The sequence below is a fragment of the Numida meleagris genome, chromosome 2, assembly GCF_002078875.1.
Source record: "Numida meleagris isolate 19003 breed g44 Domestic line chromosome 2, NumMel1.0, whole genome shotgun sequence".
NCBI classification, from domain to species: Eukaryota; Metazoa; Chordata; class Aves; order Galliformes; family Numididae; genus Numida; species Numida meleagris.
In genome coordinates, this window is record NC_034410.1 from 7,831,453 (window position 1) to 7,852,619 (window position 21,167).

The following is a 21,167-nucleotide window of genomic DNA, read 5'->3' on the forward strand; positions in this document are numbered from 1 at the left end:
TGAGAGTTGACAGAAGATGTCCTTTCACCTAGACAGAAATAAAGAGAAGGCAGAAGACACCATGTAACACCACCCCATAAAACACATCTAAGAACATGCTTAAGAGTTGAAAACTGAACTGGTGGTGGTTTTGCTCGACCAATTATTACATACAAAAAAAGTAGCAGTGCTGTACTTCTGAGTTTCAATTTCTGTAATATAAAACAACACAGCACTGCGCACCCATCCTACTGTTCCCTTGCTGCTACAGTATTTGACGGTGCATTAAAATGCCACACAGCAGCTGAAAAGCTTCTTCCTGCTGTTCCACTTGGCAAGTGGTTTCAGTTACACCTGGGAAGAACGGAAGGAATAAAGAGGAGGGAAGCACGAGCGGAGACTGATTAAAGCTGCTGAATGTACAAGGCAATTCTTGTCACAGGAATGACCAACAAAAAGGCTGCAGCAGTACCAGGTCATCTATACATAGCCACATGCTTAGCTTCTACAATGATGCATCATCCAAAGCTGCTAATTGCTATATGCACAAAACCAAACTACAGCCATGATGTTCAAAGTCTCTCCTGTTCCCACGTGAAACATCATGCAAACACCTGCACGCTACTAATCACCAAGAAGTCAGCGTCCCTAGCCATTTCCAGAAGTACACGCTGACAGCTTTGGAGGGAGTACAGAACATTGCAGAAGTTAAGATTTTCTCAACAAGAATCATCACTAAGCTCCAAAACGCAGATAAATACCAAATCAAATACGAGAATGAGAAAAGAGAGGAAAGGAAGAAGCACTGCGTTAAAAAATATATAAATTAATAAATCACTTGCAACCTTCAAATGAAAGTACTAAGCTTACTCTACCTTAAATGTTTTGTTCCAATAGTTTTCCTTAACCCAGAACTGATCACTCCGTTGCTTACCACACCACTGGGAGCACACTTCTGACAGCTGCGCTTGCACCAGCACCAGGCTCACCCTGAAGGCATTCCTCTCACAGGGTCTGGGGCTTACAAGTTCCATCACATGCAGCATCCCTATATCACAGCAAAGCCTGAGACATCCACAGTAACCTCGCTTTCTCCCAGTTGCATCCTGCTATCTCATCCAGCCCACATGTAACACGGCCTGCTATCCAAACAAAACCCAACTTTGGGTACAGTTAGTTACCTGTGGTCATAATCAGTAACAGAGCTTGCTTGCTGTCATTTCTTCCATTGTTTCTTAACTTTGTCTCAAATCCTACCTGCACCTTGACATTATCAAGTCTGTGTTTCTCATGCAGATTTTTTCTTTTATATTGAATTTAAGTCAATCTGAATTCTTGAAGAGAATTCTGCACCTTCCACGAAACTGGTCTCCCTTTTGGTCACCCGCTACTACAAATAAACACACTAGCTTTCTAAAGGAATTGTTTTGAACTGCAATAACTTTTTACACTTCCATCTTCCTTGCTTCTTTTATGTAAATACAAAAAGCAGAACCCTCCAAAAGTTGTTTGTTTTGAGAATAAGCACTTCTCTATCTGCTCATCCAAGCCAAGTGTTTAGAGATACCTATTGATTCCAGATGGATCCACCAGCACTGATCTTCAGTACCAGCAGCCAGAGGATGACTCACTGCTCCATGAAGTACAAAACAGCACACATGTTTACCAGTAAAAGTGTATTTTTAAGATAATGCGATGCTGCGAACGTTTTAGATATATAGTTGTGCTATTATGTGCAATCTCCTACCTTGTTTCTCATGCCACTGCCACAAGTACTCCTTTCTCTCTTTTTTTTTCTCCCCCCAAGAATGTTTTGGAAAAGAGGCAATACTGAGAAACCTAAGCAAAATTATTTTTTGAGATGCAAGAAGCAGTTCAAGTTATAAAGTACTCCACAAATATTCACAGCAAGGAGAAAAGAAGAAATGTTATTGAATAAAATAAACTTGCATAAGCTTTGAGGTTCTTCCTCTACACGAACTAGCTTAGTGCAGTTACTGCTGGCATTTGTCCCCTATATGGCTGTAAAAGGAACAAGAAGATATTTTACAAAAAAATAGAAACATTAGTTGTTTTTAATAAGTTGTTTTAAAACATTACCAGTGCTGCTAGTCAGCATATTCCTCTTGGCCCACAGCCAGAATATCATCACTTCTGGCATAAACACCGCTCTGCAAGGCCCACGGCTATTGTCCAGAGCAGAAGATGAAGGAAGCAGAACTGGTCACAAACAAGAGCAGGCTGCCAGCAGGCCCGCAGCGCTCCAGGGGCTCGCTCTTCCGACAGCCACGTACGGGACAAACACCAGCAGCAGCCACACACCAGCTCCTACTGAAGAACCCTGAACACCTCTCTACCCTGAAATACACCAAGAGGACAACGGTGTAAATGGAAAGCGAGAGAACAAAGCTGTTTCAGTATTTGCTTATGCTTGTATGAAGCAATTAAAATAGCATTTTTGTGTTCAAACTCATTTTGCCAGGACTGATTTTTTTCTCCCCCATGTCATATTTAGTCTAATTAATCATTTCCAAATATACTTCGTTTTTCAATTAATGATTCCACAGTCACCAAGTTATTTTCTTCCACGTTTTTCCCCACACTCTATAAATAAGCACAGGCACACTATTTTGCCAAGGAAACCTCGTAGCCAAGTACACGTGTGTGGTTTTATAAACTGAAAATTCTGCATTTTTTTTAAGTGGAAGAATGCTATCAAGAACTAGTAAATATAAAAAAAAATACCAGCTAATATTGCAGAATAGAAGACTCAAACAGGAACAAATGAGTGTAAGAATATTTTTCAAAGTAAAGCCAGAGGAGCAAAGAGACCCAAATCCTCACCCCCCGCTTAACTACTTTGAGTTTGGCTGTGAAAAGTTTTAGTGGCAATCAAGACACTTAAATTACACTGCATAAACAAATGTAGAAATAGGACACAAGGGAAAACCAATTCCCGAAAAGCTCACATAGCTTCCATGGATGTGCAGGAACTCTGCAAACTAAACGTGAGTCAAAGGATCAAGAAAGGTGAACTAAGGGTACAAAGACAGCAACAGACTAGCACACATTACCTGGCATTTACATACTGTAATACTTGCACACACACTAATCAAATAGAGAAGGCACCCTGCCCATGTTCTGTAACCAACTAAAGCTGATTTGCAGTACAATGCAACCAGAACAGAGCAGGACTCCAGCACACTGAGGGCAGGGCTTTCCCTGACTGAGCGCAAACTCATCGTTCTGTCACATCTCATGTTTCTAACACTGGGTCATCAGCTCTCAATCTTCATGTTTACCTTACTGAATTTTAACATTACTACAAGACCGACAGCTGTTTTTTTCCACTAAGTATTCCAAACAACTGGCCCTACAAGCAGCAGATTCACATTTCAAGAATCATGCTGAAACTAGGTTAGAGAGCTGACCTCCTGTAAGGAAGGGATCATCCTCATGAAGCAACAAAACAAGGCAGGCTATTCTCGTGCAAACAGGTACACTCCAGAAAAACCAGAAACCATACGGACATGCCAAACAAGTGGCTCAGAGACGGATGCGCCTAAATTTAATCACACGTTAAACCACAGGGAAGGTCACCTCAAAAGCAGATGAAAGATTTATTTTATTTTTTGAGAAGTCTTTAATTATTCTGGCTTGATCCATAAACATACCTCAAAAACATTTCTCTTTCAACAGAGAAATTATCAGATGTTGGCACCTACAGAAAAAAAGTCAAGCACCGCCAGCTGAAGGGCAACAAGCCTTTGTTTTATGTTATGCAGCAAAACTTTATGGAAACTTAGAAGCTTCCTCGTTCTGAAAATAGATGAAAGAGAAATGAAGCACTACACTGAAGTAAAGCTTCACATGCCTTTAGGACTCCTTCGGGAAGCACAATCTAGAAATTGAAAAACCATTCAAAGAGGATGAATACAACTCACAGAACAGAAGAGGGTTTTCTTTTCAACTACGTCAAACTTGCCCTGATTTCTCTTCTCTCCTGAATGCATCAATTTGGCTTCCAGTAAAGGTCATGCCACAGAACCAGGTCTGCAAAGACAGGAATATACTAACAGAGTCCGTAAGATGGAGTTGTTTCTGTGAACAGACACAGAGGTTTCCTCCACTCTAATTCTGCAAAAACTTCAATCCTTTTATTTACCGTCCCAGTGACCCCACTCCACCTGCAGCTGGAACGAAAGCCTCACGCACACATCAGACAGCAGAACACATTCCTTCCCTTCAGTGAAGGACACCCACAGCACAAATGTTTATTTACATGTTTGAAGAAATGATTTTCACCGTGCAACTTCAAGACCAGCTAGAGCAGAACTAATTGTGGGGGCTGTAAGCATAATGGTGCACGCAAACAACGTGCTCTGTGTATTTCATTATCCGTAAGCTAATGGCAGGAGCAACAGGAGGCCATGCAACACGCACTCTTGCAATATGCTTCTGCACCTGTGCACGTGCTGCAAGAAAGGTGCACACAACTGCAGCCTTCACACAGAAATTAAGGGCAAGAACACAACTTTACAAGTGTATGTTTTGAAAGTGAAAACTTACTCCCCTCACTGACTAAACAATAACATAGAAGGCTTGTCACCATACCAAAGATCAAAATGTAGCTCAAAAAGAAGTTTTTGCTGAATACTTTGTTTTCTTAAAAAGCAACACTACACCCTCTACATTATGCATTCTTGCTTTCCCATGTGAATACTTACATGACCACGCCAACAGGAAGAATTACAAATTGGTCTTAGAAGAGCTGCAAAGCTTCAGAGAAGTAGTTGCAGTATACATTAGTTCTTTAAATTATTGAAGTCTATTGAATTCTTAATGAAAATAATGAATTTGTTAGATTGTGCATCTTCCCTAGGTACAAAAACAATTCGTAGCACACAAGGTGTCAGAACAAGAGTCTGGGGACAAAAGTACGAGACTCAGCACAAAGAAATACAAACTGAAAAACAGACACTGGGGAAATGATGGATTCCAGCACCCAATAGAGGCACAGGATTTGTGTATATACTTCTGCTTTCATCACACAGAGGATATAAATACTTCCTTACAAAGAAGTATTAGTCTCTCAGTGCCCCTGCCCTGGTCACATCTTTCCTGACATACCTAACATCCATTCACACAAACAGGAAGATCCAGAAAAAACTCCTCAAGTAACAGCTCTCCTCATACAGACTTGTGTTGCAACCTTTTTTTTTTCTTAAGAAAAAACTATCCGGAAAGCGTAATGCTACAGCAAAAGAAGGTTAGTGTTAACATATGGATTTTTAAGATACAGAAATGATCACGCCAGGGAACCAGTCAAGTCTCTCATCAAATAACTGAGTTATGTAGGCCTATGGCAAGACTAACAGCGATATTTAAGACTTCTTCCTCACACAGCTGAAAAACACTCAAAGCTAAGTTATGAGATTATATTTTTATACAAGAAATCTCTTAATACTCAGGCAGCAGTAGCTGCAAAGAGAAAGTAATTAATCCATCAGAGTTAGGACAGCATATGTGGCAGACCAAAATGGTGTCTCCTATGTGCAGCAAGAGAGATAAGTCCCCTCAGAACACCCCTATGGGCTTTGAATAGCCCTGAAAACAAGGATGAGGCAATCTGGGAGGAAACCACAACAGCTCTCTCCATCTGCACGTAAGGTACAGCGCTGAGGAAAACAGGACAGCACAGGTGCTGCTCTGTGCACTGTATTCCTTCACCCAGAGAACACGGGGCATGCATGGAGAAGGACCTGAGGGATGTGAGCAACCGTGAAGGTTATGCTCTGCTTGCAAAGGATGTGTGCGTTCTTGCAACCAGCAGCAGAAGACAGGAGGGTGCGAGCACCACGAGCAGTACCACCGGAACACACGCCTACCCTCAGTGGCACAAGGCTGCACGTGAAGGCTGAGGTGCTACAGCACGGCACACACGGGCTGCTCAGAAGTACACCTATACATACAGATGCCTGCACACACATATATGCATCTGCACTCACACAACGCATCGCCCCGCCTCGCTAGAGGCACAGGAAAACGCACAGGGAAGCGAGATGCTACGGGGAGCTGAGCGCAGGACCGGGCACGGAGCAACCCGGGCCGCAGCCCGAACCCCGCGCTGCCCCTGACGAGGCCGGGCCGGAGGGCAGCGCGGCTGCGGGGAAGGCGACCCCCGAGAGACGTTGGGAGGGGAGGGGAGCCGAGGGTGACGGTGCGTACCGTGTACTCCCGCACTTGGCTGTGGAAGTTCTGCTCGCGGATCGACACCTCGTCCGCCTCCATCCTTCATAGTCCCGCGGCCCCCGCGCGCAATGGCGGCCGCCGCCGCCGCGCCTGCTGCTGTCCCCCCGGCGGCGGGCGGGCCACCATGGCCGGCGGCAGCGCCCGCTGCTCCCCCGAGCCCTGCCGGCGGCCGAGGGACGACGGTGGCGGCGAGCTCCACCGCTCTGTCAGCGTGCAGCGGGACGCGGAGGAGGAGGAGGAGGAGGAGGAGGAGGAGGAAGGGCGGGGAACGCCGCCTCAGCTCCTCCTGCTGCGTCACCACGCAGCGACCGCGCGCACACCGCAGCCGCGCCTCCAACGCCCGAGGGAGGGGCGGAGCCAATGGGCGGGAGTGGAGGAGGGGGCGGGGCTCCGCGTTGATGGGCAGGAGGCGGGACCTGTCCCTGGGGGCCTGCCCGGCAGGAAGGCGGGAGCTGGGCTGGGAGGGGGCGGGGCCTGCTCGGGGGCGGGGCCTCAGGGTTCACCTGCTGGCGCCCTCGGTGCCCCTGAGGAGATGCGAGTGGATCACCTCTGAATTTATGCTGCACGAGGGATTTTGAGGTTGCTTGGGACTGTTTGTTCCTCCTTGAATGCAGCCTTTCTTTTAAATGCACTAGAATTTCTAGTTTGAAAGACTGTAAACAAAAGTTAATGTAGAAGTTTCACTGACTGGAGCAGCGCTTTGTGACGGAGGGGTTTCTGTTGACAAGTTCGGCTGTTATTTGGACAAGAGCGGTAGCACAGTTGTTTAAACATACACCAAAACCAACTCTTAATCAAGTACACACTATAAATAGTGGTTTAGCAAATCGAACACTTGTTTCTATCCAAACATGTAACATCATTCCAAGGAAGTTCCGAAGTAAGGAACATCACTTTCTGCCTCTTTATACCTACTGACACATCGTACATGATCTTTATGCCAACTGTCATTCAGACAACATTTATCTCCTAGCCTCTGGCCCATTTTCTTGGTTTAAAGCACATGTCAAAGTGTTTTATCAGATTTTATAGTTAGAAAAGTCATCTTCGACTATCTGATGTATTGCTTGAAGTTCTGAGTTTGTAGAGAACTGCCTTCTGCTTCAGCACGGCCACAGTTTCTCCTTGGTTCTTTCCACACTTTTGAAGATACAGACAAGTAGTTTGCAGGCAGAATCATACCGTGAGTGTAGGAGGTCAGAAAAAATCCCACCCTCTGTCCTTCTGAAGTCCACTGCCTGTGCAGGGAGAGTGTCTCAGTATTTATTGAGACTTCAAGAATGGAAAAGGACCACTAAAAATAGACCTGGAGGAGCAATGAGAACAGAGTCTTTGACACAGTTCTTGGGAAAAGCTGTCCTACTTCACAGCTATTCACTCCACAGCAATAGATTGTATCTGACGGATAATATAATTACTTACTTGTGTTTTCTTCAACTATTCCCCCTTATCTTCAGTCATTTCTTCTTTGAGGGACACTGTGTGGTTCAAGCATCTGTAGCTGCCTAGATGATTTTGGATGAGACTTCGGCATGTGAGAAGGGCTTGATCCAGACTTGGTCTAGAGAGAACAGTGCAGTCAAGGCAAGGTTTGAAGACAGAAGTAATGTATTTTGCCTTAACAACAAACACAACTGGAAAAAGCAGACAACAATTTGATATCCAAGAACCTGTTCTCAGAGAAATCAAATGCTCTCAGACATCTACAGGAAGAATGTCAGTGAAAAGACAAACCCTATTCTTAGAAAAGATCGCGCTTAACGTTTGTACAGAACAGATAGGTTCCCAGATTCCATCGTCTTATACACAATAAATAACACAAAACACAATAAGCTGCAATGGTATGATAATCATTTAGGCCTTCACTAGATTTGTGATGAAAGCAAAAATACATGTTGTAGCTTGGACAAACCAGGGATAAGAACCAAAGAGAGCAAGAAGGTTCCAGGCAAAAGGGGAAAATGGGAACAATCAGAGATTAGGCCTGCAGTAAGTATGTAAGAAATACACATACTGATAGGAAGATGAAGGAGGAGCACGGTTGGAGTTCCAGCTGCATACTGAATTTTAAATATACCTGACGAGTGGATACAGAACATAATTTGTCTCATATTATGGACTGGCAAGTTCTTTCTTCCATTTCTTGCAGCTGAATCATCAGAAACTTGAAACATTTATATTTGCTGAAAAGGCAGGGAAAAAAAATAGCTTCATTCCTGGGCAGAAGTTATTGCTCAGTTCCAAGGTGTCTACACCACAAAGGAAGGTCATGGTAGCCACCACAGCAAAAGCTATTTATATCAAAGGATATGCAGTCTAGCATAGGCTACTGTTGCAAACTGATGAGAAGGTTTAGCAACAAACACATTGATTTGGGTTCATCAGTACAAAAGTAATATTTGAAGCTTACCAAAAGAAAAATACAAAACACAAAAATTAAGCCTGAGGTACCTTTATGAGTAGGTAGAAGACCTCTGGAGGCTTTCATCCATACCTCAGACACAGAGAAAAAAAGACAGCGCTGGAATTGTCCTCAGTGATTCTTTCGACCTCGTCAGTAACCCTAAGAAGTTTGTTCTAAGTATAATCTAGAAACTTTTCTCAAGTTGCCAATGTACGAGTACATGCACACCCAGAAAGAGTAATGAAATACAGAATTCTATTAAACTGACTCTTAGTGGTGCCTAACCCCTGTGTGTAAAAGTTGAGAGGATTTAACAGATTTTGCTTGTTTTGTTCCCTTTCAGCCTTGTTTTAAAAGAACAGTTTTTCTACCTCAAGATAATACAGTGTCTGGTATTCTGAATCTCCAATGAAGTTTTTATGTGCACTGGGTTAGCTCTGAGATACTCCAGAAAAGATGCTGGGATATTCAAGGTAATCAGATTAGTTGAATTGGCTAAAATTGAAATCACTAGAGTTGGAACTGCTTCACTGGGAACATTCCCACAGAATTTGTCAATGAATTTTAGATCACCTTCTTTAACCGGAGAGCTGAGTGGAGAAGAACCTGATGAGGTTCAACTAGGACAAGCAGAGTTCTACACTTGGGAGGAATGGCACATGCATCGGTACAGGTTAGGGGCCGACATGCTGGAGAGGAGCTCTGCAGAGAAGGATCTGGGTGTCGGGGTGTACAACAGGTTGGCCATGAGCCAGCAGTGTGCCCTCATGTCCAAGAAGGCCAGGAGTGTCCTGGGATACATTAAAAAGAGCATCACCAGCAGGTTGAGGGAGGTTATCCTCCCCCTCTACTCTGTATTTATCAGCAGAACCCCAAACTTCTGCCAGGGTCAATAAATCATAAAACAAAACAAAACAAAACAAAGTCTCTAGACAAGCCTCGTTTTCACCAGTCTGCCTATTTTGAACTCAGAAGTTAGTGTCTGATTAAATCAGTCTCTGACAGGTGTTCAGCCAGAGTGGATGGATCAAAAGAATAAAAACTCACTACTTCTCTTCATGGTATATTCAATATTTAATTACCATCTATATTAAAAATCATGCTTCACTCCCAATTTGAATTTTACTGCCTTCAGCTTCTAACTACAATTCTTGTTCTGTCCTTCTCAAGTACAGTGAAGAACTTTAATACTTGGTATTTCCTGTTACTCATAGCAATTCACCTAAGAATCTCCTTTTCAGTCAAAGATTTACTCTAAGCAAAGTTACTCTTTAAAGATTTTCAACCATGAAATCATGGTTGGTTTTCTTTTTTCCTTTCTTCACTGAATTCTTTCCAATCTTTTAACATAGGCTGGATGCCTACTGTCTGTGAGGAAAAGAGTGATTTGCAGGTAGATCTTGTTGAGCACTTGGACTTGGAAGCTAGGGAAGTTTTGTGACCCCTTCAGTTTAGATGGAGTCACTAAATCCAGTTTAGGAATACAGTGTTTCCTCACTGAGATCTCATATCAAGCAGCAGCAATCCATAATTTCTATTCCAAATTATGGTTTTCCTGAAATAGCTCTGGTTCAATAGACAAGATCTTGATTCCTTGTTCTTTGTGCATCCCTGGACACTTGACTGAATTCAAGCCCACTTTATTTTCTGTTTCCCAAACATTTCAGATTGCTCTGTATAATTACTTCATCTTTGTAACTTACCACTCTGTTATTTTCCAGTGTTTGCCAATGTTTTTTTTTTTCTGTGTGTATCATCTGCCAGTGATATTAGCAGTAAGTAGTTTATCAGCTGGAATAAAGACTTGCATGAAAAAAACTCTCTTTTTCCTTCTCTACATTTTTATCCAGTTTTGCTCATACTTCTTCTCATCTTTAGGAACTTCCTGAAGTAGTAAGTACGTATAATACTTATTTTACTGATTGGAAATGTTATGTTTGCTCATATGGGGTATGATCTTGCCAATATCATGTGTTGGCTCCATGGCAACATCACAGTAGGATCCAAAAGAGCTATTTAATAATGAAGCCAATATTTTTTGCATTAGAAAATAATCATTAGAAGCTTTAGCATTGTTCTACTACTAGTTGACTGACAGCAGCAGCATATGTCTCTGAAACCAGCCTCAAACAATTTTTCTGTTCTTGCCCAATAACTGCTTTCTACACTGATGTGCTTTCTACTCAGTCTGTGTTTAGTTCTCAACCTTAAAGCTCTTATGTACTGTGATTTAAAAGGAAAACAGTCTCTGCTCTGCTCTAGTTTTTTGGAGAGCACTATAATATTACATCTACACAACATGCTGCATTGGCTTTAGAGTTTCACCCATCATTAGATCTGTGCTTTCTTTGCAAGTTTTGCAGATTGCTTATCTCCCATTGCTTCTCTCATTTTTGAACATTCTCCGTTGATTTTTGAGCCATTCAACACATTTCACTGGTTATCTTATTATGCCAATTCAGTATTGATTGTAAAACATGACCATGCATTAGCTGTATTATAAATGTAAAGCAAATATCCACCCATATTATCAGTTCCTGACTAACTTACATGGCTGTACCCATTGTCCTTTAAAAATAAATAAATAGATAGACAGATAGATATACAGATGGATAAATAATCAGCAGGACTATACATGCTTATTTGGAACTATTCTCAAATTATTTTTCATTACTTTCATATTTTTAGACATTCAATTTTACAACAATTTTTTGAGAAAATGGATTGCAAGACCAAATCTTTAAACAATAAAAATCACTTTTCTATTAGTTAAATCATTTTATTTTCTTCTCTTAAATTTAGTATCTGACTCATCATGACTAAGATAACTGTACTGTTAAATACCACATGGAAGGCATTTCAAAAATCTATCCAGTATTAAACTACAACCATTTTTCAGTTAGGTTCACAAAATCACATGTATAAATTTTGTCGTTGACAGTAAGCCCTGCACTTTTTATGAAGGACTTTTATCCAAAATGCTAGGAATTTTAAAGGGAATAAATCATCTTAATTTCTAAAATTAATAGGGGCAAGATTTATTCTTAAATCATGGATACTCCTTTCTAATTAAATTCAAATGTGTTTAATGCATCTCAGGAGTGTTAAGATAATAAGTAATCCTTTTCTGGAATTTAACAGCCTCGATCCCTGTCAATATTGGGTGACTAATAAAATATGATGCCAGGCGTTTTTTAAATCTTTATCTTTCTCCTCTGTCTCATTAGCAAAATGGATAGGTTTGTTCCACAGGCACAACGTAATTTGGAGAATTCAATGTTGCTCAAGGACATTCCAAATAAATTTCAGCAGGTATTTCTTCATGCAGTACTCATATATAAAGTAGACTTTCACGTATATAAAATTGACTTTCACGATATCTGCCAGTTACCACGCTGAAGTTTTAATTTGTTGTGTAAGGTTATTGTTAGCATGCAGAGGCCCAAAAGGGCCACTGCAATTAAGGTCTCCTGGCCAGCAGAACTTTGTGCAGTTATCCTGTCAAAGCCTATACTCTAAGTGAGATCCAATGATCAGTATTTGATCAACAGAACATATAATATTCATCAATTGTACCAGTGGTCTATTAGGAAATGCTGAAATTGTGAAAACAGATTATTATATAACATAGGCCAATACTTGTTTTCAGTAACAGGCCTCAGATTTAGCAGGCCTTCTACCAAAAATCATGCCAATAATATGAAATCAGCTCATTTAGTTTTAAGAGCTGAGCTTCCTTTCTTAAGTAGATATTACAGTAAAGTAACAACACCTCCAAATGATGAAAATATGGCAGGATTCTCAAGACCTGGAAGAGATATAGTCTTCTGGCATTCATATAAAGCAAAATCCATCTATGGTGAATTAAAGCATTTGTGTGTCTCTAAGTAGTTGAGTGGAGGACTCCAGAGATTTCATGCTGTCTTCCTAGTGGGAGGATAGACCAAGGAACAGGCTGTGACTCATCTAACTCTAAAATATTCCCACATTTCTAATTTTAGGTCCTGTAAACCATACATTATAGACAAAGTATATCCATTTGGACAGTGATTGCACCTGCAGAGATAACCCATGCTGCACATCCCATACATGTCTATGCTACATGGCTCTTGTGCATACAACTCTATAGGTACTGTCATTGTAAATGAGGCACCACCAGTTCTGACAAAGCTTGTCTATATCTTCATTAAAAAGAGCCAAATACCACATTTTAAGAGTGGGGGATATGGGCATCTGTCATGCTACTATGCTTCCAAGTTTCCATGCCAAGCATATTCGTTTTCCCTCAGATCTCATAAAACAAGAGGATACCACCAACTAGGTTAAAAATGCTTTAGATGCTCTCTCTGCACCGCTGTCCACTTGGATTGCCTAGTCAAATAGCACTGATAACTGAAAGCTTCTTAACAGCTTAATATCTGTGCCTGCTTCATAGACAAGAGGACTAACAGAGGCACTTGAGTCCAGGATAGGTCAACTATAGAAGCAGACCCTGTTGATTGTGCCTGGTAATGCAGGTTTAGCCTGTGTTACCATGGAAATACAATGCCCCCATCTTGTCTCAGGTTCCCGTATATTCTAAAATAGAGGTGTGCAGACAGAGTCAACAGTTCTTCATGGAAATGCCACTACTCCCTTGCCTGCTTGCCATCCTCTTAGTAAATCTTGTCCACGATCATTCCAAGAATTCTCACTGGAAACCGCATCCTGCACAAAGAAAAGACACGCCTCTTGATCTTTCAACAGCAGAGTGGCAAAGGGGAAGTTCTGCCTACACAGCTGGCTTTCAGGTTACATCTTCAAATTGTTCAACTGCTTAAGATGCCTCCTTTGCCTGGCCAAGTGTGCCCTGCCCTCCTACATGTTGCTAATGACTGAAACGAGAGGAGCAGGACAACTCCCAGCCTTATCCACACTACGTTGGAAGTGTTGATATCCATCCTCTCATCTCCATCAGTGTATGATAATGGTCACCAATCCCATTTCACATCAGTAATGGGGTCATGCATGGCTCAACCACAGCTACGATCTGACCAAGGAGTGCATCTTCTCCCCGACCCAAGGAGGTAATAATGTCCTTCAGTTTTCTTGTTTCTTTACACATCGTGTGACAAATCCAGGAGCTTTTAGTGAGCTCACCATAATGTGCTGACTCTGTATCATCTATGAGAGGACAGAAGACTGTAGAGCTTCTAAGTGGGCACACAGACAAGAGGTTTCTCCAATTTTAAAAGCAGGTACAACATTCATTCATTATTCTGTGAAGCCTGTTCCCTTCAAAGTGGTTACTGATAACCTTGCAGCATCTATTTTAACTATTTTCAATGCTGTTAAGGTTACAAAGAAATCATCTGTTTGAGACACATGGTCTTTGTTTCTAAATCATGTTGTTCTGTGATTAATCACATATTTAAAGGATAGTGCAAAGTTATTGAGGTTTCATAGGATGCATTCATACTGTATTGCATCTTGTGTGTTGATAACCCAAAACACACCTTATTTGCTCTTACGGAAACAGTATTTTAGCTAGGGTTCACTTCTTTATCAAAAGCAAAACGTTCGTATCTTTTCAAATGCTAAAAAATTTACAATAAAAGTCACTATAAGGCACATTGGGAAACTTTGATAGAAATGGGTCATTTCATCTGAATAGTAAAAACTATAGGAAATAATTCAGCAGCTTGTAGGCACTGGTAAAGCACTGAGCACCATGTTCCCAGAATTTCTTCACAAATAGAATATTATTTCAGACCTACTTACTGCCCCACTGTGCATTTAACACCTGGTTCTCATCAACAAGGAAGAAAACAACCAACTTCTTTCAGATGAGTCTTCTTCACTCTTCAAGTCTATTACCAAAGTGACATTTCATCCTGCGTGCATTCAGGAAACCTGTGAAAGAAATAATAATTGAACGTTGCTGTTTTCCCAAATTATACTGTTTGTATTTTCCTTTGTAGTGGTGAAGGCAGAATCTTAGAATGCTCATAACCTTTCCAGGCTCTCTTCACCCTATATCAAATGTACCCTTCACTGGTACATACTTCCATTCTTCTTATTTTCTAGTCAGATAACTCTGACAGAAACCTCAGTTTTCCACTCTGTGGTCTAAAGAACTATAAATGAATCAAAACCTATTCTGTCTGCTCATTATGAAATGTATCACATAATTTGGCACTTGTGAAGTAATCCCACCAAAGACACTGTACAATTCAAAGCTCCCCACATGTAATTTGTTTTTACAGTGCTACAGACTAGTAATCTCCATAGTGCTTCTGAAAACCCAAAAGCTTATTTCACTTTAGCACTTTGAAAAAGTACCTCTTGGGGTGTAATGCTGATCCTGTCCAGCTTTGTTCTTCTTTGATTTGGTTCAACAACCCCTCCAGCAGTACTGATAAAACAGTACATGGCCAGACAGACTTGGGGAAAATAAAACAGTGAAAATAAAAAATCCAATTGGAATGAATTATCTGGAACAGTTTGTGTTCAGACAACAGAAGCAGCAGAACAGACTGCCCTGAGAGCTGTGGATGCCCCATCCCTGGAAGCACTCAAGGCCAGGTTGGGGGGGCCCTGGGCAGCCTGATCTGGTGGGTGGCAACCAGCCCATGGCAGGGGGGTGGAACTAGATGATCTTTAAGGTCCGTTCCAACCCAAACCAATCTATGATACAACTGAGAAGAGTGAGCCACTTCAACCATCAGTTAGAGAGAAAAGTAATTGTGGACTATACCATACACTCAAAGCAATCACAAATTTGTTTTTCTGCCTGGCCTATCCCATTTTAAGTACTGAGAGTAACAGAAAATCTGAGAAACTATATTGTCCATTTTCTTTACACACACCTAGTCCTCATAGAGAATTAATGAGTCAAGAAATAACTACCAACTTCAAATAGCATTTCCTGTTCTCTGTTGTGGAATAAGAAATACTTTTGCACAATGTCAGCAGGACAAGTCGATGGTGTTTTTGGAAGAATTTATTTAAAGGTTCACTCATGCAAAAAGTTTTAAAGTGTACATTTTAAAATGTTTATGAGTATTTATATATTACATTGTATGTATACTTATACATGATGTGTATATATTTATATGTCTGTGTGTGTGCACACTTATTTTTATTTAAAGTTTTCTGAAATACATTGTTATCTTGCAGTAAAAATAAACTGGTATGGGATACAGCATTGCACAGTGGCCTCTATAGAATTTCTCTACAAGCATCAAAATACTTTGATAGCTACACTGAATTAATTTGAAATAAGGTACTGATTTTTCTTTCTTTGATAAAATCACTGCCTATTGACTCTACTACGGATGGTGTTTTTGCCTTTGTAAAGAAGCAGCAGCTTATAACATTATTTTAAATGAGATTGTGTGATTATGTACATAAAAAAAAAAGAAAAATGCAGTTTAATTATTGTTGAAATGTCTCCTCGGCTTATTATTTTATTATGCAGTTTGTTTTATTTACTTAAGGACATTGAAGCCTGTGTCCCAAATAAACTCTTTATCATGTTTTACTTAATTATAAAAACTGGCAAGTTTAAATAACATCAACTGAAAAAATACTCTAATGTACAAATCTGAAATACAAATAAAGGAAAGTGTCTTCTTAGCTGTTTTCCTTTGTTACACGCATCACTGCATTCACACAATCATGTACCCCAAATCAATGTCTTTACCAAAGACACACTATGGAAAAAGAAAAGGGGGGAACTTTAACTACACAGAAATATATTAAGAACTTCACAATGTGACCTGTAGTTTTTACTGAAATAAATTAATGGATGGCATGCAGATGCCAAGATTAAAGAGAGCAGTAACAAAACATTAGTAAGCACTTTTAATGTAATTAATTTTTGATATATTACAATTTTTAGCATGTAATTATTTTTGAAGGAACTGCAGGGTAATACTGGATCATACGTTTATTCCAACTAGTTACTAAAGAACAAAATGTGACAATATTTTGAAATTCTATTGCAGAACAATACTGTATTGTATATCACAAACAACAATGGCAAGATTTCTCTCATCTGATAATCAGTTTCAATGATTACCTACTCAAAGGTCAATGCTTGGTACTACAAAATCCCCTTGTCAGCCTAGAATCCAAGTGGGCATTGAAACATGCTATATAAAGCACCTAGGCTTGCAGTGACCTTGAATGTTTCCTTATTGCTGGAGGCTGGGATTGTTCCATGGCAACATTCCCAGTCTGCATCAAGAGGCTGGTACTAACATCAATCTTTAACACCGGTCTTTAAAACAATTTTTGATGTTGGCCTTGAATAGGTCTAATAATTTTGCTTAATCACCTCTGTTCCTACACAAAAACTGGAATCTAGGCTGACTTCTAATTTTTCATTCTTGTGAAATCCAGCCACAGGCTTCCTGTCTGCCATCAAATATCTGGAATCACAATTAGCCAAAATATGTCAGATGCCCTGTGACACCCAATCATCTTTATTGCATAGAAGTTCACTTTCAAGCTTAGAGTAGAACAAATTCCACTTGGCTCAAAGGTCTGTACTTCCAAAGAAAAATGAGAACGCTCATATGCATATTTAAATATGCAGATGTGATGTATCCAATTTGCATTGTCATCTAACGAGAATGACCTTTTCTGCTGAGCAGAAACAGCAGTTGTTGAACTTGAGCATGTGAAGTTGTGGTTAAATAGGGAATTCCGAATGTCTATCTAAATAGATCAACTGCTTGCTCCTCTTAATAAAAAATAATCATGGTCATATTGAACCCTAAATCATAGAATCATAGAATGGCTTGGGTTGGAAGGGACCTCAAAAATCGTCCAGTTCCAACCCCCTGCCGTGGGCTGCTTGCCATCAGCCACATCAGGCTGCCCAGGGCTCCATCCAGTCTGGCCTTGAGTGCCTCCAGGGATGGGGCATCCAGAGCTTCTCTGGGTAGCTGTGCCAGCACCACACCACCATCTCAGTGAAAAATCCCAGGGCTTCTTCATCTTTAGGGAAATCCAATTAGGTTCAGTATCTGAATTTTGCTACTTCGGTCTATTTCTCATAACACTTCTTCCCTAGCACTCTTCTTAACCACCACTCTTTATAAAGAAGATCTAAACAGTTCTCTCACCATCAGCGTGGTGCATGTTAACAACATAGCATATTTATAATTGTTTTGCAAAACGAAATTCAGAGGGAAGGGATTAAGTGAGTTGCTGATGGCTACAAAGAGGCAGTTATTATGGCAGGACTGGAACTCAGTCTGACCTTGGTTTTGATCCTGCATTAAAATACACTAGATCGAGTTTTTAGCAATACTCAAATTGAAATGGAAAACAGCCATGATCGATTTACCAAGCAGCACTAAAGTCATATAACCTGTGTTGTTCTATTTCTGTGAATGCCAAAGAAGGAAACAACTCCTGCATGTAGCCAGCTCATCTGTAGACAAATAGTATACTTATTATGGTCAAACCTTTAGTTACCCTTTGTACTGAAACAAAAGGTCAAATTGCCAGTATGCTTACCTTCCTCTAGAGCTTACTCTTTTCATCTACAGACCACAAAAACAGGCAGTAATATTGCACCACACCGGCAACAAATAGGTCTTAGAACTGGAACCACTCACATGCTTGATTCGGGATTAAAGAAATGAGAATTCAAGCAAATATCTTGGCATACCTTGTTACCTTACAATTACCATTGTAAGACTGAGAATAAAACCCTTCCGGTTATTTCTTTAACTGTAATATTCTACATGATACTTACACATAGCCCCTTTTCTCATGGTTATATAGAGGAATGGAGTGCAGTAAGTTTAACAGCACTGCTCTGTGAGTGAATCCAGACAAATATGTGTTGTCCTAAAAATAGGTATCTTACCTTATGCACCAGTAAGGAAGAAGAAAACTCATCCTGAGAAAAGAAATTCCAACTATACAGAACCAGCCAGTTCCCCAGAAGTGCACACACATACACAGCTGCGTAGAGCTTTGCTCTTAATATTAGTTTACCTGTCAGCATGCTATTTTGGCAAAATTATTCTGGAGAGCAAGAGACAGAAATCTCGTGATAAACACTGCAACTACACAAAAAGGGGTTTTGTAATTGTTCTTGTTTTCACCTGTGTTTCAGAGCCTATTTCATATGTGGCACAGGTGTTAATACAGATGGGTGCGACAGGAAGACCAGCTGCACTTGTAGAGTAATGAATTCTCATTTAAATCAACACGGGAACTAACTGTCCCACCAGCAGGATATCCTGACGCAGTACATTTTTGTAATCTGCTAATGGTGCCTTTTCATAACTCATTTAGCCTAGTTGCAGCCTGTACTGCCATTGGAAAGGGCACTTCTCTTCCCTTTCCTACTGCTGTCTACCTCTTTCTGCAGCCAAATCAAAAAAACTGATCCAGCCAAAATAACAGCTGATTAGTTACATTTGGATCAAATCTTGGATTTGGTGGATTATGCTGTAAGTCCTGGTGTTAGCGTAAGGAAGGGTAAGGAAATGCATTGCCAGGACAAGTAAGTGGCAGACTGATGTTATCCTACAGCAGCTGCAAAAAAAAAAAAGTTGATCTTTAAAGACAACGATTGCCTGAAAGAGACATTACCAGATGCAGAAGTACATTAGAGTGGTTTCCAGGGCCATGTATGTGCCAGACTCAAACATGAAGTTGTTAAAATTGGTACACGTATGGTTTTGTTTCACTGCCCTGTCCTTTGGGCAGCAAAATGCCAAATACTACCTGGCTACCTAAAACAATCGGCTGCAACTGTCATACAAAGCTGCCTCTTGAACCAGTGGAGATCACACCATCTGGTTAGTGGAGACTGGGGTGCTGTCCATCTCATTCTGAAACAGAAGTGTAAAATGAGTCAGATGAGTTTTCCTCTTTAGGTGGCTCCATTTCATCTGTCAGAGCTAAATCAGTGCTATTTTAAAGCACTTAGAGAGAACAATCAGGGAGGAGAAGGCTTTGTTAGCCTGGAATGTTCTGATGATGGCAGACATTATCAGTGTCTTGGATGAAAAATAGTGAGGATATAGATTACAGTTGGTGATGATTATAAATTCATGAGGGTGGAAGTATTATTTCTAATCCACACCTACTCACTAATCCAGCTTTCAACACAGTCACAGTTGCATCAGCAAATCACAGGGTGTTATCCTGTGATGGGTACAAACTGGCTGTCACATGGTGGATTAAGATGTAGCTGCTGAGAGAAGGAAACAAGGTACATACAGCTTATGAAAACGCTCCTTCACAGAGCACATTGGAGCATGGAATTGACCTGGATGTATCCAGAGGAATCTCATTTAGCCCTTCCAAGCAGTGACCTCAGAGGCCTAAGTTAGTGAGTATAATATCACAAAGCATAAGAAGATATTTCTAAGCCAATTTTACACATAACATAACTAAGATTGGGTTAATCTCACTCAACAGTAGATACCTACAGTGATTCTTCAGCAGGATTGATCTCTCCAGGCTCTTTTTATAGTCACTGTAGATTACATGGTGATTAATCTCTATCTAGAATAGTTCATCACCTCTAGAAGCTTTTCTTTCTTCCCTTTGAGTCAAGAGAGACAGTAGGTTAATTTGCTCAACTCTAAATGTCTGTTCACAGATAACTAAAGTTAGCTGGTAAGATTCCATCTTCAAGGCATGCAGAGACTAGGAATCCAATCTTGGGAAAAGCCTGAGAAGTTCAGATACTTTGATTTGCTTAAGGCTCAGCTCAATTCTCTGCTTTCTATTTAAACTGCAATGGACACAAATCTCATAACTTGCTTGCAAGCAGGAGAAAAAAGTATTTTATTCAAAATGCCATATTGTAGTTTTAGCTGGGCAAGTAGAGCTCCTGAACAAGAACTGCATAACAAATGAACGCTATGTCAAGAACAATAACATAATACATTATAGGAACAGATATTAAGATGTGGAATGGCAACCAACAAGTATAAATTGGTATCATTGTTACAGTGTATGTTACCAGATCCAAAGTTTGCTGTCATCACGGAAAGACTTCCAAGTATTTGACTGTGCCTTGACTCAGATACATACCATGTTTTGTATGTTTAACAAAGCTGCAGGAATAATGGACTAAGACTTTTGGTAATAGTTAAGAACACCCTCTGAGGTAGGAAAAGCTGCTGGAAATTGTCTCTGAAAACAATTAACTTACCCTGCATGTCAAAAGACAGTGTTAGCAGTGGAATGAACAGTAACACTGAACATTATTACTGGTGAACTCCTGTCAGTGGCATGGTACTTATTATTGCCTGCACTTTCACTTTTTATAGATAAATGAATAGGTGAAAGGTGATTTGTTGAACTTGTGCATTCATAGGTATCTAATCCAGAGTACCATTCCTACTTCCAAGCGTTATTTTTTAAAGTTGCCTCATCAGAATTAAATAACAAAAAGAAGCACAGATTGATCTTCAGGGAAGAGTTACAACCAATATGTTGAAGCTGAGCAATTACAAATAAAAGGAGAAAGAACAGAGGAAAAAGGAAATGCTCCTTGTTAAATATTTAC

At 40.4% G+C, this 21,167-nt stretch overlaps 1 protein-coding gene and 1 long non-coding RNA gene across 3 annotated transcripts in view; both read right to left on the reverse strand.

Annotated features, from left to right (window-relative positions):
* LMBR1 (limb development membrane protein 1) overlaps nt 1–6,570 on the reverse strand; it is a 64,002-nt gene extending 57,432 nt beyond the window's left edge. Inside the window, exon 1 of the mRNA XM_021386812.1 lies at nt 6,208–6,570. Coding sequence (XP_021242487.1) covers nt 6,208–6,270 — 63 coding nt within the window. The 5' untranslated portion in view covers nt 6,271–6,570. The remainder of the gene's footprint in view (nt 1–6,207) is intronic.
* LOC110394252 lies at nt 7,138–19,186 on the reverse strand. 2 transcript variants are annotated; one of them, XR_002435478.1, is made up of 3 exons: nt 18,632–19,186; nt 7,654–7,792; nt 7,138–7,537 (listed from the first exon to the last, which is right to left on the reverse strand). It is a non-coding gene; the product is annotated as an uncharacterized LOC110394252 (long non-coding RNA). The 2 variants fall into 2 exon arrangements; XR_002435479.1 differs by lacking the exon at nt 18,632–19,186 and adding an exon at nt 8,246–8,328.